This window comes from Saccopteryx leptura, chromosome 2, assembly GCF_036850995.1.
Source record: "Saccopteryx leptura isolate mSacLep1 chromosome 2, mSacLep1_pri_phased_curated, whole genome shotgun sequence".
NCBI classification, from domain to species: Eukaryota; Metazoa; Chordata; class Mammalia; order Chiroptera; family Emballonuridae; genus Saccopteryx; species Saccopteryx leptura.
The window spans coordinates 243405026-243429855 of record NC_089504.1 but is presented as its reverse complement, the minus strand read 5'-3'; the positions used below and the strand labels follow the sequence as shown (position 1 = coordinate 243429855).

The following is a 24830-nucleotide window of genomic DNA, read 5'->3' as shown; positions in this document are numbered from 1 at the left end:
AAAAGCCATGCCAAGCAGACCAAAAATGAGTTTAATAAGACTAACGGTCAATAAAAGGACAAATAACCCAATTTAAAAATGGCAAAGGACTTGAATAGGTATTTCTCCAAAGAAGATCTACAAATGACCAATAAGCACAAGAAAAAATGTTCAACATCATTAGTCACTAGAGAAATTCAAATCAAAACCATAATGAGATACCACTTCATACCCACTAGGATGGCTATAATAATAATTTTTTTAAATTGGAAAATAACAAATGTTGGTAAGGATGTAGAGCAACTGGAGCCATTATACACTGCTGGTGAGAACGGGAAACAGTGCAGCATGGCTGGGATAGTCTGGCAGCCCCTCCAAAAGGGTAGTCATGTAGTTACCATATGACCCAGAATTCTACTCCAATGTACATCTCTGAGAGAAATGAAAATAGGTCTGCACAAAAACCTGACCCATGAATGTTAGCATTATTGAAAATAGGCAAAAAGTAGAAACCACCCAAATGTCAACAAAATGGGGGTATGTCCATACAATGGAATATGATTCAGCCACAAAAAGGAATAAAGTAATGATTCATGCTGCAACATGGATGAACCTTGAAAGTATTAAGTTTTGTTTTAAAAAGCCAGTCACAAAGGTTCATGTATTATATAATTCCATATATAGGAAAAGTCCAGAATAGGTAAATTCAGAAGACAAGGACTAGAGTAACGGGAGAAATGGAGAGTGACTGCTAATGGACAAGGGGTTTTGTTTTGGAGTTCTAGGGAATGTTCTAGAATTAGATAGTGGTGCTAGTTGTACAACTCTGTGAATATATATATATACACCAAAAACCACTGAACTCTATACTTCGAAGAGGTGAATTTTATGGTATGTAACATATATCTCAATAAAGCTGTTTTTTTTTTTTTTTTTTTTTTTTTTTTTTTTTTCATTTTTCTGAAGCTGGAAACAGGGAGAGACAGTCAGACAGACTCCCGCATGCGCCCGACCGGGATCCACCCGGCACGCCCACTAGGGGCGATGCTCTGCCCACCAGGGGGCGATGCTCTGCCCATCCTGGGCGTCGCCATGTTGCGACCAGAGCCACTCTAGCGCCTGGGGCAGAGGCCACAGAGCCATCCCCAGCGCCCGGGCCATCTTTGCTCCAATGGAGCCTTGGCTGCGGGAGGGGAAGAGAGAGACAGAGAGGAAAGCGCGGCGGAGGGGTGGAGAAGCAAATGGGAGCTTCTCCTGTGTGCCCTGGCCGGGAATCGAACCCGGGTCCTCCGCACGCGCTGCTTTTTTTTTTAAAGATAGTAATAGCAAATTTATATCATTAACCCATTGACTAAAGTCTAGTCATATGAACTGTTAGAGAAAATAAACTGTTGAAAAAAGTCCAATCATTAATTCTAAAGGCAAAAGAGTTTTATAGTTATTATGAATATCTAAATTCCAAACTGTGCAACTACTGGAAATGGCCTAAAGTTCAACTTTTCTTACATAAATAATTTTTTTAAACTGCTGAGGTCAAATTTATATCTGCAAGCTAAGTCAGGATAAGAAATGCTTTTTAAAAATCTAAATGTGGCCCTGGCCACATGGCTCAGTGGATAGAGTGTTGCCCAGCGTGTAGAAGTCCCTGGTTCCATTCCCAGTCAGGGCACACAGATGAAGCAACCATCTGCTTCTCTCCCTTTCTCCCTTTTCTCTCCCTCTTCCCCTCCTGCAGTCAATTGGTTTAAGCATGGCTCCAGGCACTGAGGATAGTTCCCTTGGAACACATCAACCTCAGGAGCTAAAAATAGCTCAGTACTTGAGCATCAGCCCAAGATGGGGTTGCCAGGTGGATCCTGATCAGGGCACGTGTGGGAGTCTATCTCCCCACCTCTAGCCTAAAAAAAAAAATCTAAATGTGAAATATAACCCTGTAATGAAATTACTCTAAGCAAATTATTTTAAGAATACAGAATATCAAATACTGGAAAATGAAAACAAGTGAATAGATTTTAAAACATTTTCATTTTATGTGCCTAAACAAATTTTAAAAAAAGTTATCATATATAAAAAGAACAATTCCTTTTGTTTTTTGTTTTTTAAAAATACTCTGACTTTATTGTATATGATCACCAAAAAATAGTGTGAGATAGTATTATCCTTTTATTTTTTACAAGTGGGAAAAGTGCGGCTCAAGAGGGTTAATGATGTCCCTAAGGTAAGAAAGCCGGGAAGTGGCAAATGCAAAAGAAACACTCTTGATTCTCTATTTTCTCTCATTTAACTATATGCCCACTCTGACAGTAAAATCGCACTGCTTTAATTACTCTAGTATGCCTCTTTCTTTTATGAAAATATTTGCATTTTTAACATAAATGAATTTTTGCATATATTATTTTGTACTATACATTTTTGGTTTAATATTTCGTATGTATATGTGTCCTAAAATGGAGGCATTTTACTTACTTATTTTAATACCTTGGGATTCTATCACCGTGAGTAAATCTCTTGCTATAAATAATGTTAGCAACACATTATTTTATTTCCCGAAATTTTCCTGAACTCAGTATTATTTTTAATAATTTTACAGGGTGACAGTTTTCAGAAGTGTAATATTATATCATCTATAAAAATTATATTTTAAATTCCTCCTAGCCTGTCACTCTATAGATATGTTTTTTGGTTGTCAGCAGAGAGCTACTGCAAATGACTGTTTAACAGAGTAAGTTTAAAATCATTCATAGAAAAGCCTTACATTTCAAAGTTGGAGACAAATTGGGAAAAGTGCCGAAAGTAAAATGTACTTACTTTTTAAAGAAGACAAACCACTCGTTCCACCAAAAAGAGAGCGGGTGGCAGAGCTGCCCGACCCCCCCGGCGGTGGGACCAGCATCACCAAGTATGTGCCACAGGTGTAGATGGGTGTCTTCCGGAGCATCTTTAGAGGTAGCCCACAGCTGGTATTTGCTAATGAAAGGAATGAAAATGGTGAGTAGAAATATTTGACACATTAATTTTATTACCAAAACAGATCAGAGGATAATGAGGGGGCTCCAAATTCATACAAGTATAGACCCAGATTCGGAAAATAGAACAGGAAGTAATAAGCTAAGGGAAAAAATAATGATCTTCTGGCTCCCTAGCCTGGCCTCAAGCCTCCTGATACACAACAGTTCTACAAGGTGTTCCCCGTGGTCATACCTTGTGGGTCTAAGAATTCTTTCAAAATAATGAACTCTCATATTGACTAAATCTCAGAATAAAAGAAGAATCCTATTGCTTCTGTTTCCTGCAGGAAACTGCTCCCATAGAGACTTTCTCGTTTTATAAAGAACAAGTTTGTGATATTACGTCCATTAGAAACAGCTTTGAACATGAAATAAACCAGAAATTTCAACCTATAACTAGTTAATACAGTAGAAAGCTTTCACAATATCTATCACAAAATAATGTTATACCTGTATGATTATGATAACCCATTATACAGTTTCTTTAAAGGGTCAGGACATAAATTATCATTAAGAAAATACTTGTTTCTAATCAAGAGGCATAAAACAAACTTTAATCTCCCTTACTCACTGGCAGATCTGAAAACTCAGCGAGAGTTTAAGGATTTTCTATACTAGTCTAGTGAGGATTGATGACGGCCACAGAAAGAGTGTTTCACCTAGGACACTGTCAGGGTATAAAATACAACTGCTTAGACAGATGTCAAATCATCTTAGATGGTGTAGATTAGAAAAATGACACCTAATCTGCCTGGTATTTGTTTTGAATTCTTGTGCTTCTAAGAAAGCTCTATTTTTTACAACTCCACGCCCCCAACAGGTATATTCTTGTTCAGACTATAAATTCAGGAGGGTAATTTCCCATAGGTAAGAAAACCAAAAGGGATAATGATTGAAAAGGTAGCAACTTTGTCAGATAACATTTTCACCAAGATGTTTTTCATAGACATACTGTTAGTAACATGGCAAGATATATTAGTTTATCACAAAATAAAAAATGCTCTAGTCTCTAAATGTTGAACTGTCAAAAATCTCTTAGCTTGGTGACTGCTGAATTTTTATGTAGCACTGTCATGTCACATGAACACATACAGAATGTATCTGTAAAAACAGTGAGATCACATGTTTAGAATACAGATTCCTGTTTTCACAAAATTCTAAATATACCCTCGCCTTTGGAGTTCTCTTTTTTATTTCGCTCATATTTTCTTACCCAACAAACATTCATTTAGTATTTATACGGTTCAGGGTGGGATTCAATTTTCTCTCAAGGAACAAATCCAGATGAAACCTTCAGCTTGTCAAGAAAATGTTTATTTAGGTAAAAAGAATTGTCCCCTAACAGTATTTCCTATAACTTAAATTTTCCACATGAGCAATAATAGCTATTAATAATCCCCCCACTTATACTTAATACAACAGAGATCTAAAGAAATACTATACTTCTTAAATTCCAATATAAACTAATAAGTATTTAATTTGATAGCCTCATAATGAATTAATAATTTTCTCCTCTTAACACTTCAATATATAAAAGGATTAAAGCATAAAATTGCATTGAATTCATTAAATATTAAGTCAGATACATTTTTCTAGCCTTATCTTTTAATTACAGTTGATGACTAGGCACAAATTCACATTGTTGCTACGTAAGCTGTAAACTCTTCAAGATTAATGGTTCTTAATCTTTTTTGGCCATAAATGACCTCAAAAATCTGATGAGAATTATGATGAATACAGATGTTATTTCAAACTGTGGGGGAGCATGGTTATGAACCCCTAAAGGCATATCCCACCCAGTTAAGAACTCCTGCCTTCAAGCACAGAACAGTGTATTTAGTAGGCTACCTGTTATTAATAGGGAGAAGGCTGACCAGGTGGTGGTGCAGTGGTTGGACTGGGACACAGAGGACCCAGGTTAGAAACCCTGGGGTCTCCGGCTTGAGTGCAGGTTCATCTGGTGTGAGCAAGGCTCACCAGCTTGAGCCCAAGGTAGCTGGCTTGAGCAAGGGGTCACTCACTCTGCTGTAGACCCCCGGTCAAGGCACATATGAGAAAGCAGCCAATGAACAACTAAGGTGCCGCAACAAAGAATTGATGCTTGTCATCTCTCTCTTCCTGTCTGTCTGTCCCTATCTGTCCCTCTCTCTGTCTCTCTCTGTCTCTGTCACACACACACACACAAAGAATAGGAGGAAAATAAGAACACGAATTTGTCTTTAATTGTATTTCCATAAAGGAACTCTATAAGGATAAAAACTAATAAACATAGTTAGCCATAAGGGGCAGGGTGGGGGAAAAATTAGAATACACCAAACTTTCTCTACATGCAGCTTTTTTTTGCTTTTTTTTTTTTTTAACAGAGACAGAGACAGTCAGAGAGAGGGATAGACAGGGTCAGAGAGTTGAGAAGCATCAATCGTTAGTTTTTCATTGCGCATTGTGACACCTTAGTTGTTCATTGATTGCTTTCTCATATGTGCCTTGACTGTGGGCCTTCAGTAGACCGAGTAACCCCTTGCTGGAGCCAGCGACCTTAGGTCCAAGCTGGTGAGCTTTTGCTCAAACCAGATGAGCCCGCACTCAAGCTGGCGACCTCGGGGTCTCGAACCTGGGTCCTTGGCATCCCAGTCCGACGCTCTATCCACTGTGCCACTGCCTGGTCAGGCCATACAGCTTTTTATGTTGTTTTTACTTTCAAACTTTGTAAATGTATTATCTATTCTAAAACAAAGTACAAACACCAAAGGCTAAATTCTAGAAAAAGCAAACTCTGCTGTGGAAGTTTTACCTCTTACTTGCTTGGTGAAGGTTATATTTAGGGAAGATAATGTTAAATATGAGCTTTTTACATTTGTGAAGCATATGCTAAACATAAAATCACTTTATACTAACAGTAACAAGAAGGTATTTGCTGTTAAAGGCAAAGTTGTTTTGAAACATTACAGATTCATGCTAATTCATATTCATAGCCAATAACATGTATTAGGATGGAATAAAAAAATGGACAATGACTGAAAAAAGATAAAAAGGCAAATGATATAAAGCAAAGTGCTTTTGTATGGCGTGCACTGTAGGCGCTTAATAAAAATATTGCCTGGGGAGCATTTAAGATCTTGCTCCTTGATATATGTCATCCATCCAGCTCAAACAAACTCTTACAGAAATTTAAAAAGAATATTGCCTGAATCCCATAGGCAGCTCCACTAAATATATATTAAGCCAAGAGCCTGACCTGTGGTAGCACAGTGAATAGAGCGTCAACCTGGAACGCTGAGGTCACCAGTTCAAACCCAGGTTTGCCCAGTCAAGGCACATAAGGAAAAGAACTATACTACAAGTTGATGCTTCCCTGTCCTCTTCCCCTTCTCTCTCTCCTCTCTCTAAAATCAATCAATAAAAATCTTAAAAAACAAAAGCCAAGACAAGGCATGGAAGAAATTTAATGCATATTACTAAGTGAAAGAAGCCAATCTTAAAGGACTGCATACTGTATGATTTCAACTATACGACATTCTGGAAAAGGAAAAACTAGGAAGATAATTTAAGAGATCAGTGGTAGCCAGGGGTTGGGTATAGGGAGGGATGAATAGGTGGGGAATGAGGGATCTTTAGGGCAGTGACACTAAGTCAGCGGTTCTCAACCTGTGGGTCGCGACCCCGGCAGGGTCGAACGACCAAAACACAGGGGTCGCCTAAAGCCATCGGAACCACTGACCTAAGGGAAGGTAAATGATGCACTTTGGGTGGTGATGGTGTGCCCATGCAGGCTCACCAGTTATAACAAATACACCACCTGGTGCAGGATGTTAATGACGGGCTATGACTGTGTGGGGGCAGGCGGTACATGCAAATAGCAGTACCTTCCCTCTCGAGTTTGCTGGGAACCTAAAACTGTTCTATAAGAGTCTTAAATCTTATAACCACATAGCCGAATGGAGCCATGGAGGTGAGAGGCGGGGGCAAAGGGCAGCATACCGGCCTGGTCCTCCTTCAGCGTGTTGGAGATGGTGGAGCCGGTGAGGGCCGCCAGAGTCGCGGACGGTGAGGCTCGGTAGCGGGACAGTCTGCTCAGGAGCATCTCGTTGATGCTTTTCGCTGACTCACCCTCTTTCCTCATGAGAATTGTGCGCTCCTGAAGTGGACTGGCTACATACACACCATTTTCAACCTAATATTAAAAAAAAAGAGGTCCTTAAATGAGATCTGTTTCCGTTTAGTTAGCAAATTTCTATGTAAGAATTACATTATTATATCTGGTTGCTCAAAAGCTTCCCCCAAACTGTACCTGAGTAGGGGAAACCTCAAAATTCATGTGCTCTGCACAAACTACTGGGAACAAAAGAAAGGCCATGCTAAGTTTCGGAGCTTTCATATTTCCTAATAGCCCAGTTTCTAAAAGTAATGAGCCAAGTTTAATAATTCTACGAAAGGTCATTGATTAAAATTCCTTACATTGAATTTCACGGGCAGCTCTCATGAACTGCAAGCTTCTGACAGGTACAAGTACGATGAGAGGAAAACAAATCAGTTTTTTATTTACTATTAAGTACCACTATGAGGACAATGTCTTCTTGAAATCTAATTAGTGGCTACAATCCAAACCCCGTATTAACAGCAGTTAACATTCGCCCCAGCTGCTCGGGTCCTGGCAGAGCAATCAGGGAAAGGTAGACTGCTAAAAATATATGCCAACGTCAACTGGGTCCTCGCTGGCGCTGGCAGCTCCTCATTCATCACTTGATTATTCCCCAGCAAAGTCCCTGGAGTGGTGATTTCAAAATTCCTTTACCAATTTTGAGCTTGACTTTAAGCAGACCACTTGGTTGTCTTTATTGCCTCAAAGATCCAGACCATTTACTGTACGCTGCTCACACTCATTCCTCTTTAAACTCAAGAATCTTTGTACTCAGCCTCATTTATTCCTCCTTTCCTCTTAATCCAAGGAAGAAGCACTTCGCCTCAAGTTATTTAAGGTTGTCTTCTACCTCTGCCTCCTAACTGCTCTCTTAACTTTGTCTGGCTCCTCATCTCCAGTGTCTCCCTGTTAACTTCCCGCTCCTTGGTTTCCAATATTCACAGGTTTCTGGAACCTCACCCACAACTTTACCCTCATTGGCCCATGGAAATCCCACCCCTTCTCTCCACTCCCATGTACTGTCAAACATCTCACATACATCTCATGCAGCCTCTGCATCCCGCTGTCCCCTTTAGACCTGGGCTCTGGATCTGGCTGGAATCTCAGAAACTGGTGCCACCAGCAAAGGTGACCAGAACTGGCCTGCAGCTGCAGGGTGTAAGATGGACAGGCGTACAAAATGGCAAGGCTTATAAGAAACAACTAAAAAGCCAAGGAGTCCAAAGTGAAATGTTGGTAACAGAAGAGGCCAAAGAAAGCAAGCAAATTCAGGAGCACAGCTAGGAAGAGCTGTACAGAATTGGGAGACGTCTGTGACACATTCACAAACGGTAAGGGAGAGGCATTCGTAGAGTCCAAAATGCTGTTTCTATTTCCTCGTCCCTGCTTCTTAACCCTCGGCAGTTACTTAACTCAGCACCCTCTAACAAGTGGACATTCTTGGTGGCCCACAAGTAACCTAAAACCAAAACCATCTAACTTATCCTTGGCTTCTGTGTCTTATCCAAGGCTGTGCCATGGATGCTCGTCTTCCTGGGGTTTTCCTTCCACAGTCCTGGTTTGCTTCTTAACATAAGCACTGACCTATGTGTGAGATACTCCACTAATGAGTAAAGCCAGAGCTGCTGCCTTCCTTGCTCTCTCGTACTTGTTGGTTCCCCCATCTCCACTTATTTAAATGAGAGTTTGCCTAGGACTAGACCTAGTTTCTGGTGTCCAAGACTTCTATCCTCCTGTCGCTAGCTCTTCCCTGAATTCAGGTCTCAGGTAGAATGTCAAAGAGGCCTTCCCTGATTACCAATCTAAAGGAGAATCTCCTCCACCACCACCCCCAAGACAGAGCGCATCCATCATTGTTACACCTACATTGCACTTACCGCTCTGAAATGATCTTACTAACTTATTTTTTGTTTGCCATTCTATCTCTCCCACCCTGACTGAATGCCAGCTCCCAGACAGCAGGGATCCTGCTTGCCTTGTTCAACACAACATTCCCAGCATTTAGGAGGCACATAATGACAATTTGATGCCTTATTGAATTAACAAATCCATGCTCTCACCCAAATGCATTTCCGTGTTTCTACACAGACCCATTCTTGCTACTGAGATCCAGTCCCATGTTTCTAACCGCCTCCCACCTTGGCATTTGGACTTGAATAGCCTACTGTCGCCTAAAATTTAACACAGCCACATCTTAGCACATGGTTTTACCCACACTCTCCTGCTAGATTACCCTTTACCAAGCATACCTCTCTTTATGTTGCACAATCCCTAAATATAACCCTTCAAAGGCATCCAAGATAAAAATCAATCATTTTAAGCTTGGCATTCGAAAGTTTTATTCAGTTTGGCCCTACGATCCCAGACAGAAAAAAGCTAAAGGAGTTCATTGCCACCAAACCAGTATTATAAGAAACATGAAAGGGACTTCTTTAAGAAGGAGAAAACAAAACCATAAATATGAATAATAAAATGGCAATTACTACATACATATCAGTAATCACTGTAAATGGATTAAATACTCCAATCAAATAAAAACGATCTGGCCCTAGACCTGGCCAGATGGCTCAGTTGTAGAGCATTGTCCTGAAGCACAGAGGTTGCCTGTTCAATCCCCAATCTGGGCACCTATAGAAACAGCTGGATGTTCCTCTCCCCTTCTCCCCAAACTTCCTTTCTTGCCAAAGTCAATTAAAAAACAAACAAACCAACAAAAAAATAACATGTGGCTCTATGAGAAATCAATGGGTAACTTAAGAAAAACTGTATTATGGTATTCGAGTACCTTGAAAACAGTGAAAAGAAAACCTGCTAAGGCACCTGTAATAAGCTCTGGCAACTTCTCCACTTAGCAAAGAAGCTCTTCAGGATTAAAATGCTACCGATTTAGAAAGGAGGGGACTAGGCTGAGAGAAGCAAGAAGCCCCTCCCTGGCCCTAGCCACCATCACCTCCAGCCCGTGGACTGACCAACCTTTCTACTGGTCTCCCTGTTTCCACCTTGGCACCCCTATGCTTTATTCTCCACACACCAGCCAATGAGCATTTACACATGTAAATAAAACCATGTCCTTCCCTGTTTGAAACCCTGCAGTGGCTTCTGAACACACTTATAATGAAATACAAAATACTGGTAAAGCTGCATGGTGCAACATCCACTGACCGCCTGGCCTGGCTCACCCTACACACTACACGTTCAGCCACACTGGCTTCTGTCACTCCTCCAAGTGCCCACGCCTTCTCCTCACGCAAGCCTGTGCTGCTGTCCCCTCCTCCTAGATTATACAACCATTCCCATTTGCTCAGGACTGTCCAGGTTTCAGCACTGAAAGTCCCAGGTCCTCAGAAATCTCAGTCCCAGGCAAACTGGAATGGTTGGTCACCCTATCTGTTAGGACGATGGTTGCTTATCATTCAGGTCCCAGCTCAGATGTCCTTCCTTACTTAGAAAGGCCCTATCAGCCAGGCAGACGAACAGAGCGCCCTACCTTCCTACTCACTCTCTATCACATTCTCCTGATTTAGTTTTGTCCCAGTATTTATCACTAGCTAAAATTATTTTGTTCTTTTTATTGTCTAACTCCCCACACTCTACTGTTAGTTCCTTGAAAATAAAGGCGTTTTAACCTGTTATCTAGACAAGGCAACTAGTAGGTACTGGCTTAATACTGAATGAATGAAGGTCACCTTAGTCATCCAGATCCTAATTCAAAGGAAACTTACCCAAAGGAAGAGGGGGAAAAGGAACCTAGTGTGTCCAGTACTAGACTGAGCATATGTTTAGGAAGGGACATAAAGAGGACAAAATAGCAATAAAATTGTCACTAAATCTATCCAAAGAACAGCAGTTTATAGAGATAACATGGGGGCAGGAAGAACTCTCAGAACAACACAGAAGATGTTAAAAAGTGCTCTGAAAAGGTAAAATGAGTTATAGAAGATTCTCAGGCAGGGCTGTGGCCAAGGTAGAAGTAACCAATCAGGCAAGAAGATTCCAGACCTCACTAAATCTATTGTCTTAAATGCCAGAATTCAAAGTGTCTCAGAGCCTCAAAAGGCCTGTGACTTCAAGTGGTAGACTGTCACATCAGTGGCCTCAGTGAATGAGTCCTGGTATGCACATCCTTGTTCAGTCCCCTCCCACAGTGACTCGGGGCTTAGCCATTACAAAGCATGATGCAAGCAGAGGCTTGATAAGCAGCTGTCCTCTTGAAAAGTTCCCACCCAAAAGCCAGCCTCTATGCTGTCAAGGTTCAGCCAAGATTACCGAGGTCAAGAGTAGAGAGGCTCTGGAAGATGAGAGGCCATCTTGAATGTTTCAGTCCCAGCCAGGCTCCAAGCTGAATGAAGCTGTGGGTGTGACCTCAGATTCACCTTCAGAGAAGAACCACCACCCAGCTGAGTCCAGGCAACCAATAAATTGCTGTTGCTTGAAGTCACTTAGTCTTGGGGTGGCTTGCTGAACTAAATACCCCAAACATGAGAGAAACTGTGATCCAAGTGTTAGAGGTTGTTTTATATGAATAATAGTTTAGAACAGGGGTCCCCAAACTTCGGCCCGCGGGCCGCATGCAGCCCCCTGAGGCCATTTATCCGGCCCCCGCCGCACTTCCGGAAGGGGTACCGCTTTCATTGGTGGTCAGTGAAAGGAGCATAGTTCCCATTGAAATACTGGTCAGTTTGTTGATTTAAATTTACTAGTTCTTTATTTTAAATATTGTATTTGTTCCCGTTTTGTTTTTTTACTTTAAAATAAGATATATGCAGTGTGCACAAGGATTTGTTCTTTTTTTTTTTTATAGTCCGGCCCTCCAACAGTCTGAGGGACAGTAAACTGGCCCCCTGTGTAAAAAGTTTGGGGACCCCTGGTTTAGAAGTTAGTTAGGTAGGGGATTCTCTACATTGCATTTCTTCAAACTGTGCTTCTAACTATACTTGTCTAGTCTACCTTATAAAATAATGAATAGTTATCTAATTGCAGAAGGTGATATCTATTCAATAATTTAAATTTAAAAAACTAAAATTAAAAATAGTTCAAGGCCCTGGCCGGTTGGCTCAGCGGTAGAGCGTCGGCCTGGCGTGCAGGGGACCCGGGTTCGATTCCCGGCCGGGGCACATAGGAGAAACGCCTATTTGCTTCTCCACGCCCCCCCCTCCTTCCTCTCTGTCTCTCTCTTCCCCTCCCGCAGCCAAGGCTCCATTGGAGCAGGGATGGCCCGGGCGCTGGGGATGGCTCCTTGGCCTCTGCCCCAGGTGCTGGAGTGGCTCTGGTTGCGGCAGAGTGACGCCCCGGAGGGGCAGAGCATCGCCCCCTGGTGGGCAGAGCGTCGCCCCCTGTGGGCGTGCCGGGTGGATCCCGGTCAGGCGCATGCGGGAGTCTGTCTGACTGTCTCTCCCCGTTTCCAGCTTCAGGAAATGCAAAAAAATTTAAAAAAAAATTTTTTTTCAATATTCCCACAGTCTACTCCTCTCCCTCCCTCCCTCCAATTTCTCTTTCTCTTAACAATCCTCTAGAGAGAATTATCTGTTCTTCTCCATCCTAACTTCTGCACTTGACTCCCCAGCCAACCTGGTCTGGCTTGCAGCCCTGCCCCCACCCCACCCCACCCCTCACACACACAGAGCTTGCTAAGGCTGCCACCAGTGGCTTCCACAGTCTCCATTCAAAAGACCACTTTCACTCTCAATCTTGACTCCTCAGCAGAATGCAATGCTGCTAACCAAGTTCTCTTTTTTATAAAAACTTATTTTTGAGTTAATTTTTTTAAAGCCCATTTTAAAACTTTAAAAAATATATTAAAAAATGAATGGATGGAAAGCAAGCCTTGCCCCAGCTCTCCCCCTCCCCAGCGGTAACCAGTGCTGTGGGCTTCCTGTGATGCTTCCCCTCACCCATTCATTCAACAAGTATTTAGAAGCACAACCAACCCTGTGCTGGGCATTGTTCTATGTGCTGGGGACACAGGAGTCAACAAAGTGACCAAAATCCCTACCCTCTCAGAGCTGACATTCTAGGCCAGGGAGACATGAGTCAAGACGCAAATAAATGGGCAGTAATAAGAGCCATGAAGAAAAATATAACAGGACAAAAGAGATAAAAAGATATAAATTTTATATAAAATGTTGTATACAGAATTTTAAGAAAGGTCTTTCTGATAAGGTAATATTTGAGCAGAGACCTAAAAATGGGATCGAACAAGCCCCATGGTTATCTGCAGGACAATGTCCCAGCAAAAGGTCCCCATATAGGCACCCACTGGGTGTTTCTGGGTGTCAGCAAGGAGGCCAGTTGTGCCCAGAGTGACTTGGGAGGGGCAATGTGGCTGGTCCAGAGTGTGACAGGTGAAGAGGTGGCCTGAATCATGTAGTACTCTTAAAGAGAGAGTAAGATTTGGGATAAACTTTGAAGGTAGGCAGCATCTGCTGACCAGACATAGAATTTGGGAAGGAAAAAAAGAGGAATCAAGAGTCATATCAAAAGTCTCTGGCCAGCCCAGAAGGTCACAGATGCCATTAACTGAAATGAGCAAGCCTTTGGGAGGGATAGGACAAGTCTCATATTCTGTGTATATACGAACAAACACCCACATCAATATGCATCTAGAGTTCCGCGGACAGGCTTTGGCTAAGAGGCAACTATAAGCATCACCAGTCCTATACAGGTGTTTAAAACTCTAAGACAGAGTGAGATCAATGAGGGAGTTAGAACAGATCAGAAGGGTCCTGAAATAGGTCCTGGAACATATGACTGTTGAGAAGTAGGGAAGATAAGACTGGGTTGGAACAATCAGTGATAGAAGTCCTACGGGGTGTCCCACAAGCCAAATGAAAAGAGTTTCGAGCCCTGGCCGGTTGGCTCAGTGGTAGAGCGTCGGCCTGGCGTGCAGAAGTCCCGGGTTCGATTCCCAGCCAGGGCACACAGGAGAAGCGCCCATCTGCTTCTCCACCCTTCCCCCTCTCCTTCCTCTCTGTCTCTCTCTTCCCCTCCCGCAGCCAAGGCTCCATTGGAGCAAAGATGGCCCGGGCGCTGGGGATGGCTCCTTGGCCTCTGCCCCAGGCGCTGGAGTGGCTCTGGTCGCGACAGAGCAACGCCCCGGAGGGGCAGAGCATTGCCCCCTGGTGGGCAGAGCGTCGCCCCCTGGTGGGCGTGCCGGGTGGATCCCGGTCGGGCGCATGCGGGTGTCTGTCTGACTGTCTCTCCCTATTTCCAGCTTCAGAAAAATACAAAAAAAGAAGAGAAAAAAAAAAAAGAGTTTCGGATTGAGGGAGTGATAAACCATATTAAATATTGCAACAGGTCAAGTAAAATGAAGAGTTGACCCTGAATTTACTAATGAGGAAGTCCCTGGAGAACTTCGAAAGAACTGTTTTGGTGATGTGATAAGGATACAAGACTAACTAAAGTAGGTTCAAGAGTGAATGAAAAAGAAAGAACATAAAAACAGTAAGAATAAACACTTTGAAGAGTATTGCTGTAAAGGGAAGCCAAAATTAGGGAAGTGGAGGTGGGTATGGGTCGAGTTGTTTTCTAAAGACAGGATATCCTCTAACGTATTTGTATGCTGTAGTGAATGAACCATTGAAGAGAGGAAAGCTGTTAATGTAGGAGGACAATTGCAGAAAGAATCCGCCCCCCTACCCTAACTTTCAATGCACAGCAGGTAGCAATCCAGTCTAGCTTTTTGTACTAAACAATGTAACTTGGAAATTAATCTACTTCAGTCCTTGCCCATCTGCCTCATACTTTTTAATGGCTAATGGCTACACAGTGTTCCATTCTGTGCAAGTACCACAGGCAGAAAGCCAGATAGATAGCTATGTTTAGCTTCCCAAGACAGCATTTTAGGTGCTGCTAAACTAGGGCCCAGTGGTGTTTCAAATTTTTTTATGAGGAATAAAATCTCAAACATATGCAAAAATAGAGAGTAGTATAATAAACCTCCATATACCCATCATCCAGATTCGCCTATAATCCAGGCATGGTTACACCTATCTAACCTATCTGCCTCTTCTGTTGCTCACACATTTTAAAGCATATCCTAGATATCATGTAATTCCACTTCTGAACACTTCACTACACATCTCTCAAAACATATTTTCTTGTATCACCGCATTGCCGTTATTATATTTTAAAAATAAATAAAGAATAACCCCTCGGTTCATCGAACATGCATATCAAAATTTCAAATTGTCTCCAAAAAGGTTTTCCTTTTTTTACACTTGGTTTGCTTGATCCAGACTCCAAAAATGATTCAAAAGTTGTTCTTTTAGGCCCTGGCCAGTTGGCTCAGTGGTAGAGCATCGGCCTGGCGTGCAGGAGTCCAGGGTTCGATTCCCGGCCAGGGCACACAGGAGAAGAGCCCATCTGCTTCTCCACCCCTCCCCCTCTCCTTCCTCTCTGTCTCTCTCTTCCCCTCCTGCAGCCAAGGCTCCATTGGAACAAACTTGGCCCACGCACTGAGGATGGCTCTGTGGCCTCTGCCTCAGGCGCTAGAATGGCTCTGGTTGCAACAGAGCAATGCCCCAGATGGGCAGAGCATCGCCCCCTGGTGGGCACGCCAGGTAGATCCCGGTTGGGCACATGCAGGAGTCTGTCTGACTGCCTCCGTGTTTCCAACTTCAGAAAAATAAAAAAATAAAAATAAATAAAAAGTTGTTCTTTTAATCTAGAGCAGGCTCCTTCCTCCAACTTTTTATTTCATGGCACTGGGAAAGGCTAATTTAGTCCTGTTTCCCCCAGGGTGGGCATGGGCTTTTGATTGTATAACCATCTGTCTAAAAATATCTTCATGTTGTCTTTACACTGAATTGATACTTTGGCTGACTACTGACTTCTGGGTTGGCAATCAATTTCCCTCAGAATTTTGAAGACTTTGCTCCATTTTTACATCCAGTAATGCTGTGGGATAGCCTGGTGCTTTTCTAACTCCTTATCATTTGTGCAAGACTTTAATTTATTTCTAGAAGCTTTAGAATTCTCTCTTCATTCTTGATAATCTGAAGTTTCAGGATGATGTACCATGCTGTGGGCATTTTTCATTAATCTGGACACCAGTGTCCTTTAGTCTGACATTCTTCTTGGATTCTTCCTTTAATCATGCTTTCTTCTTTATTTGCTCTGTCCTTTTTTTGGATCTTCTATTTTAAAACCTTCGATGGGTTTCTCCTTTACATCTTTTATCTTCTCTCTCCTGTTTACTGTTCCTCTATCTCTGTCTGACTCTCCAAGAAATTTCTTATCTTTAACTCTTTTATTAATTTAAAAATCTTGACAGTCATAGTTTTAATTTCCAGCTCATTCTCGTTCTCTAACTTCTTCTTTCATGACGTCCTGTTCAGCTTTACGAATGCAGTATCTTCTCACCTCTCATGGAGTGGTCAGTGTTTATAAAGTTTTATTCTATTCTTTCTATACGCTAGAATTCTGATTTTTTTTTCTTATTTTTAATTCTCAAATTAGTGACTTTTCTCATTTGTCTAGAGATCTTTGGTTGTCTGCTTTTAAACTTTTAATTAGGGTAATTTTTAAATGTACATAAAAGAAGAAGGAATAGTATGAGTTCCCCAGGTACCACCACTTAGCTTCAATAATTATCAGTATTTTGCCAACTCTTTTTTTTTTAACCTATTTCTCTTCCACACACACACCTCTCCAAAGTTTGTAGGGTTTTGTTTTGTTTTAACTGCCTTTTTTATTCACAGTTCTGCACAATCAGAAGTGCTGTGCTCATGGCTGAGGCTTGCTTACTGAAACACATCAGTGGCGGTGAGTCACTGGGTGACACGTCTTTTCCTTAAATGAACCCCAATGTCAGTTTATCAGCGTCTTTTTTCCATGGTCGTTCAGTGTCTTCAGAAAATTGAGGTCTAGTCTTTTTTGGTCTCATGTTATGCCTGGGCAGATGGCACCTGAGCACAGACGTTATGTGCACCAGGAAGGGGAGGGCAGTTCTTTCATAACCCTGACCCTACAAGCCCGTCTCACAATGGTACTGCACCAGGCCACACGCTCCAATCCAATAGACATGCTAAGGCTGGGCGGGGCTGAAGCATATGTCTCCCTCTCAGGATTGCCCCAAACACACTTTTTGTTTGGACTTTCCCCACACTGAAGGACAGGCAGACACTACCATCTCCATCTCCTAAAGTAGGGGGATAAGAGATACTGCTTAAAGCAGAGCAACAAGAAATAAAGGTTTATTTATAAGCTACAGATACAACCAAAAGAGGAATTAAAATGAATGGAGTAAATACATTAGGAAGAATAAGAAATTTTGTAAGAATTAAGCCAAATCTTCATCTATCACAGCAAACAAACAAATAAAACACACACACACACACACACACACACACACACACACACACTGGAGTTCATAAGTCAAGAAACAACAATGGAAGCCATTGCTTAGAATGAGATGCTGAAACCATGAAAGTAACTGGCTATGAGGAGCTGGCCGAGGGGGACTCCCATTTCTCAGTATGAACCTGGATGTGCTACCTGAAGTTTACTCCATGGCATGTACCTCTTTGAATACAATTTTTTTTTAAATTTAACAAGTGCATATCAAGGAAAGGGGGAATTCTTCAACAGTTTTCCATTGCTCTTAGGACAAAGATCTAAGTCCTTTAACCAGCTAGTAAGTCTGTTTAAAATAAAATAAAACAGCTTTTCTGACAATTATGAACACATTTCATGTGGTATAATCTCTAGCAGATCAATTCAAACATTCACTCTGGCAGAGGCATTTTACAAGGAAAGATAATGATTAGTGAATACTGAGAAACTAGTTAGAAAAGAATGTCCAGCTAAAGGTTACTAGTCTCCTGACTGACAACTGGCAGGATGGATGACTGGTTTCCCAGAACAAGTTTTAACCCTATTAAAATTTATTAGAAAATGGCTTCAATGTTTATTTTCAGGAATGCTAATTTCTTCCCAGAAGGAGGCTATAAATTACATCATGAAAAAAGGTTTGGACAAAGACCTGGCTTGGGACAATCTTTCCTTTACAAGTCTGTGCAAATACAGTCTAGATAAGCACTGTCCAATAGAACTGTCTTCGGTGATGGCAATTTCTATATCTTTGCTGTTCAATATGGCGGCCACTAGCCAGACACACTGGCTACTGAGCACTTGAAATGTGGCTAATGCAACTGAACAACTAAAGTTTTAAATTTATTTAATTATGATTAATTTAAATTTAAATAGCTGCCTGTGGCTACAAGTTACAACACTGTGGATGTAGACTACCACGGTCCCTAGCCTCTCCTTGCCCCAAGCTTTCCTACTCTCTGCATTCCAGCCACTCTAATTCACAGTCATTCCCTAAAACACGCATGCTCACTCCTGGCACAGAGCCTTTGCACTTATAGTCTCTACCCAACTTCTTCATCTGGTAAACTACTACTTTACCTAAAATTATCTTGTCTACTTATTTGTTCACTTCTTTATGATTTGTTTGTTGTTGTTGTTGTTTTTGTTTTTTTCACTAACACCACCATTCCAACCCACCCAACCAGCCAGAACACAAACTCTGTTTGAGCAAGGATTCTATCCACCTTGCCCACCACTAAATTTCCCACCACATAGAAAAAACACTGCCTGGTTTTCAGTAGGCAGTCAGCTGGTATCTAATGAATAAATAATTGCCTTCTCACAATTTTAATTGTCATCTCTCTCAGGGACTCCAAAAACCTATCAATAGACCCAATCTTGCTAATGCAATTTAGTTTCACATTTCCAACAAGCCTCATGAGCATTTCTATTTAAAAACTTCAGTATCTACACATGAATTGCTATTATCTCCATTCTCGTGCCAGATAAAAGTTCGGAAAGCTTGGCTTTATTTGGTATATAACTCCAAACAAAGAAACCTTCAAGGATATCCAAGAGAAAAATCCATTTTGAGCCTGACCAGGCAGTGGCACAGTGGATAGAGTGTTGGACTGGGATGCCGAGGACCCAGGTTCGAGACCCTAAGGTTGCCAGCTTGAGCGCAGGCTCATCTGGCTTGAGCAAAATTAAAAAAAAAAATTAAAAAAAAAAAAAAATGCTTGCCCTGGCCGGTTGGCTCAGCGGTAGAGCGTCGGCCTAGCGTGCAGAGGACCCGGGTTCGATTCCCGGCCAGGGCACACAGGAGAAGCGCCCATTTGCTTCTCCACCCCTCTGCCGCGCTTTCCTCTCTGTCTCTCTCTTCCCCTCCCACAGCCAAGGCTCCATTGGAGCAAAGATGGCCCAGGCACTGGGGATGGCTCTGTGGCCTCTGCCTCAGGCGCTAGAGTGGCTCTGGTCGCAACATGGTGACCCCCAGGATGGGCAGAGCATCGCCCCCTGGTGGGCAGAGCGTCGCCCCATGGTGGGCGTGCCGGGTGGATCCCGGTCGGGCGCATGCGGGAGTCTGTCTGACTGTCTCCCCCTGTTTCTAGCTTCAGAAAAATGAAGAAAAAAAAAAAAAATGCTCACCAGCTTAGACCCAAGGTCACTGGCTCAAGCAAGGGGTTACTCGGTCTGCTGAAGGCCCATGGTCAAGTCACATATGAGAAAGCAATCAATGAACAACTAAGGTGTCGCAACGAAAAACATCTCTCTCCATTCCTGTCTGTCTGTCCCTATCTATCCCTCTCTCTGACTCTCTCTCTCTGTCCCTGTAAAGAAAAAAATAATCTATTTTGAGGCAAGAGTGGACACACTGTACATTCTCCAAGTTTCTTAGGTCCTTTGTAAACCAATATGAAAAGAAGCAAATAGAAACGTCTAAGTAAAGACACAAAGTGAGAAAGTGAAACTTACCACAAGTTCAAAAATGTCCATGAAGACAGAATGTCCCTTGGGTGTTTTCTCATTCAGACTGGCAGGAGACCAGATCCAGTAGAAGTATGTACCATCTGAAGAAAGGTGCACAGTGCTCATAGTGCTGCCAACAGGGAGGTGATTGGCTGGCATGGGCACCATCTGACACACCTGGACCCAAAAAGAAGGAAAACTTCATCAGTGTGGCATATAATTTGTGATAAATTCTATCAGTTCATCAATAATGTTATTAATTCCAAGATGAGAATTCAGTAGGCTTCTTGGTCAAAATAAAACTCACATTTATCTCTAAGAATAACATATGAAAATTACATGACATAAATGTAAAAAGACCATGCAACAAATAAAAAGATTCTTGAGATTAATTCAAATTACATTAAAAAATGTATTTACTAAAATAAACCCTTTGAATTTGCTATGCATGTGTGTTTTATCGAACATTTATTAAAACAGAGTTTTAGAGAAATAGTACTTTCTGAAATTTTCTTAGTAAGTGAATTTAAAACTATTAAGTATACTTAAAAGACAGAAACAGTATCTTATTCATCTTTATAAACTTAGCATCTAATTCAGAGTCTAACTCTACGTTATTTAATAAATACAGAAGGAAGAAAAAAAGGGCAAAAGGAAGTCAAAAGGGAAAGCAGAGAAAAGGGAAAGGGAGAAAAAAGTGAGAAAAAAAAAGGCACACACAAGATCCTAACTTAGCACACAGAGGCTTACTGAAACTCATCAAGTCCATGAGGAGGAAGAAACAGACAAACATCCACGCTCTGTATTAGACATGAAGGCACGTGTTCCTAATACTAAACATCCTTCAGTTTCCACATAATAAGTTTTACATCATTTCACATTAAATGTGTAGTTACATGCTAATTTTTACTGCCAGAGAAAAGCATTTAAAATGAGAGAAAATGAGAACCAAGAAAACTGCTGACTTGGTATTTTTAAAAAGTCCAATGGTAGGAGAACTAAAAATCCCAAGATAAAAATAATTAGAGAAAGTCAGATGCCTTTAGAGAATAGTAAGAAGAACTTTCAGTTACTCCACCTCTCTGGGTGAGTCACTAGCTTCCTAAGAATACTTTTGACCCCTGAACTCATTTCATGTGAATTATTTTTCTAGACTTGTTTCTACCTCAAAAGTTAAAAAGTCGGCCCTGGCCGGTTGGCTCAGTGGTAGAGCGTCGGCCTGGCATGCAGGAGTCCCAGGTTCGATTCCCGGCCAGGGCACACAGGAGAAGCGCCCATCTGCTTCTCCACCCCTCCCCCTCTCCTTCCTCTCTGTCTCTCTCTTCCCCTCCCACAGCCAAGGCTCCACTGGAGCAAAGTTTGCCCAGGCGCTGAGGATGGCTCTGTGGCCTCTGCCTCAGGCACTGGAATGGCTCTGGTTGCAGCAGAGCGACGCCCCAGATGGGCAGAGCATCGCCCCCTGGTGGGCATGCTGGGTGGATCCTGGTCAGGTGCATGCGGGAGTCTGTCTGACTGCCTCCCCGTTTCCAGCTTCGGAGAAGTGCAAAGAAAAAAAAGGGGGGGGGGAGTTAAAAAGTCATCTAGTTTATATAACCACACTTTGGCATTTATAGTGCCAGGAAGTTTAGGAAGTTGACAACTACTGCTTGGCCTAAGCCACCCCAAATTGCTCTGATGCAGAGAGAGGAATTGAGAAAAAGAGAGAGAAACAACTCATGGATATGGACAACTGTGTGGTAACTTCCAGGAGAGGAGGGGGTAGGGGGGATAAATGGTGATGATCAAAGATTTGCTTGGGGGGTGAACACAATATGGTGTCCAGAGATGTGCTGTAGAATTGGGCACCCGAAAACTGTATAATTTTGTTAACCAATGTCACCCCAATAAATGCAATTAAAAAAAAAGTTTCTGCAACAACACAGAGGAAACTGATTATTACTTCAAATGTGAAGGGCGTTCCAAGATTTAACATCTGTTTAATTCCCAGGCTTATAACTCTATTTCAAATAAATACAGGAGATATTCTCATCTGTGTTAGTGATATGAACAAAGGTCATAGGGCATCTATTAGTTAAAGTGCTTATTTTACTTATCTGACAATGACTGAGCACCTACTGTGTGCTTTGGAGACACAATGGTGACAAGACCTAGTCCCTGTTCTCCAGGAAAGACACAACTGAGTGACAAAGAGAGATATAACATCCCACTTAAGTCCTGGACGTTAACTACCGTCAGCTCACGCCACAGGTGGGAACTTGAACCATTCAGTTCAACTTTGGGTGAAATTGTAGCATAAAGAGCTCAAACCCTACAGCTGAGAAGCATGCATTCCATTTCTCGTGCTGCCATGTCGGTGTGGCCTTTGGCAAGTTACTTAACCTCTCTGAGCTACACTCCTTATTTAACAATAAACACTGACTTGATTGCATGCAATGAATTTAGCTTCAGTTGACTTATCTTTATGATGAAACTGCCATAGTTATGCCTCACAAGTGCATGTAAACTGCCTAGACCAGGGCCTGGCACAGGAGAGACATAGCACTTGTTATTATCATCATCAATCAAATGCTAGGCTCTGCACTACATTCTATGGACACCAAGATGAGTAAGACGGGCCAGGCTTAAAGGTGCGCATGGTCTGGGGGAGGAGTTAAACACAGAGCAGGTATTTCAGTAAGATGCAGCAAGGGCCAAGAGAGGGCTAAGAGAGCACTCAAGATAAGCTCTGAGTCTATAACACATAATGATTTTTATCTAAATTTGTTTCAGAGCTCCCATTCCCACAGAAAGGCTGTTTGGAACAAATTGATAGGGAAGTAATGTCTTCCCAAAATAGAGCTGGTTAAAAGAATAAGGAAGAAGAAGAAGCTAATGTTTGTATCATCTCTGACTCTCTAGAATTTTTTAATAATATAAAAAGTTTGTTGTTGGCCTGAGAAACTTTGGGAGCACATTCACTCAAATCATGTAGGAAAACTCTAAGATATCACATAAAAAACTAGACTGTCCAGACAGTGACAACTAAAGGTATACCACTCTGCACACTCTGGCTTCTCCTTGGCTCACAAACATCCTTCGCCTTTCACTAAAAGCACGCCACTGTCACAGGAAACTACATCAACTGTGTTATTACTTCTGATGATGTCAGAAATGTCCCTTGCTGAGAAAGACAATGCCTCGGTTTTTTGTTTACCTGAAGGGTATTCTGGTCAATGACCTGGAAAAGGGAGTGAGGTTTATTATCAAAAGATACAGGCCGATGGAGAAGACTGCCGTTGCCAAAGGCCACCCATCCTGGTTCCAGCTCCTCGTTGCGACAGTACACAAAGCCTCTGTGGGAAGAGAAAGGGACACAGGCTGGGTCAGCTGGCAGGGTCTGAACCCCACAGCGAGTGACAACAGACATAAACATTTTCCACCTAATTTTTTAAAATGACTAAGTATGCAAACAATCTAAAGGAGAATGACTATATTATATTAACTTTGGGACTGATGTTCTAGGGCAAATATTAATCTTCTATAATAAAATGGAGAGGAGAAAAAGTTGGGAGAAAGGTCTAACTAAATATATAAAAGGATCTCAAACTATGGTTTCTTTTAGCAGCAATTCATGATTTTTTACATCCCAACTGAAAATCACTGCTGATCCAATGTCAAATCCAAGTATGAAGAGACTTAACTAGAAAAATGGCCACTTCTCAACATGGAGAAGAAAGTAATATTATAGAAACTCTAATCATAGAGGGTTTTCTGGTTAAAACAACAATCTTAGGGTTACAAGACTTCAGAGTCAAAACAAATCTGAAACGTGCTAAGAATGAAAGGGGTGGGAGACAGACAATGAGAGAAAACCTGAATTACATGAATTCTTTCAGGCTTATTACTAGACCACCTGCGAAGAGTCAGCAGGTACCCCCATGTGTCTTCTTCATAGAAGTTTATATAAGAAGGAAATGTTCTGGTCAAATCATTCAGCAAATTCCATGCAGCTCACCTGAGAGTACCATGTAATCCAGACCCCAATTTGCTCACTCCTCTTCCAACCGAGTTAGTAGTATACAGGTAAAGGCCGTCAGCCGTGAGACAGCGTCCCAAGTCAGCATCTGAAATCATTTTTCCACAGGTAAATTACTTAAGTGCTTTTCTAATGTGCTCTTTTTTTTTCTTTTTAATGAAAAAGCCATTAGGAGGTTGAGTGAAAGATAATCTCCCACTTCTAAAATAAGTGCTTCAATGTGACCTCCAAAGAAGATGGCTTGAACCCCAACAGCAAACATCCAAACTGCATGTGAAATCAGGGACCACGGTCAGGGAAAGAGGTCAGATAGTTTTTAGTAGGACTACCAGGTTCTGCCTGCCAAATGTTTTTGCTTTTTTCAGAATAGCAAAAATACTGAGTCCAATTGATGCATTCCTAATTTTAATCTGAAATGACTAAGAATATGAAACTCTCACTAACAATTTTGTACTTAAAAAGTTGGGAGGGTTTAAGAGCTTTGGGCATTTATTAGTTGACCGTGAGTCTCTTTGAGCTTCAGTTTTTTCATCTGTAAGACAAGTATACCTCAAGAGTTACGGTGAAGGTTAAATGAGATAATACAGGTAAACACCCATACTGTACTCTGGTTCAAAGCCAATGCTCCATAAATGATAAATGATATTATGTTGACATACTAATGATATACATTAAACTAAAAATCTGCTTCTATGGATTGTCCATGCAGAAATCCTAATTCTAAATTCTTGAGAGATATAGCACCAAAGAATAATCTCTTCTATTTATAAACAGCAACTATGTTTCCCCTTAGCTAGGGGAAACATAATAGTGTCCCCTAAAATAGTATATCTCTATACAATAGTAAATGGTTTGCAAACTTATAAAGAGTTTGCATTAAATAGAGCTTATAAATAAGCTCTTCAGT

At 41.7% G+C, this 24830-nt stretch overlaps 1 protein-coding gene across 6 annotated transcripts in view; it reads right to left on the bottom strand.

The window, feature by feature from the left end:
- Positions 1-24830, bottom strand: part of HECTD4 (HECT domain E3 ubiquitin protein ligase 4) — a 194525-nt gene that overhangs the window by 111341 nt on the left and 58354 nt on the right. For all 6 annotated transcript variants that reach the window (XM_066370863.1, XM_066370864.1, XM_066370868.1 and 3 more), the window contains exons 5-9: positions 23903-24011; positions 23102-23240; positions 19915-20085; positions 6966-7158; positions 2788-2946 (exon numbers count right to left, since the gene is read on the bottom strand). In XM_066370863.1, coding sequence (XP_066226960.1) covers positions 2788-2946; positions 6966-7158; positions 19915-20085; positions 23102-23240; positions 23903-24011 — 771 coding nt within the window. The remainder of the gene's footprint in view (positions 1-2787; positions 2947-6965; positions 7159-19914; positions 20086-23101; positions 23241-23902; positions 24012-24830) is intronic.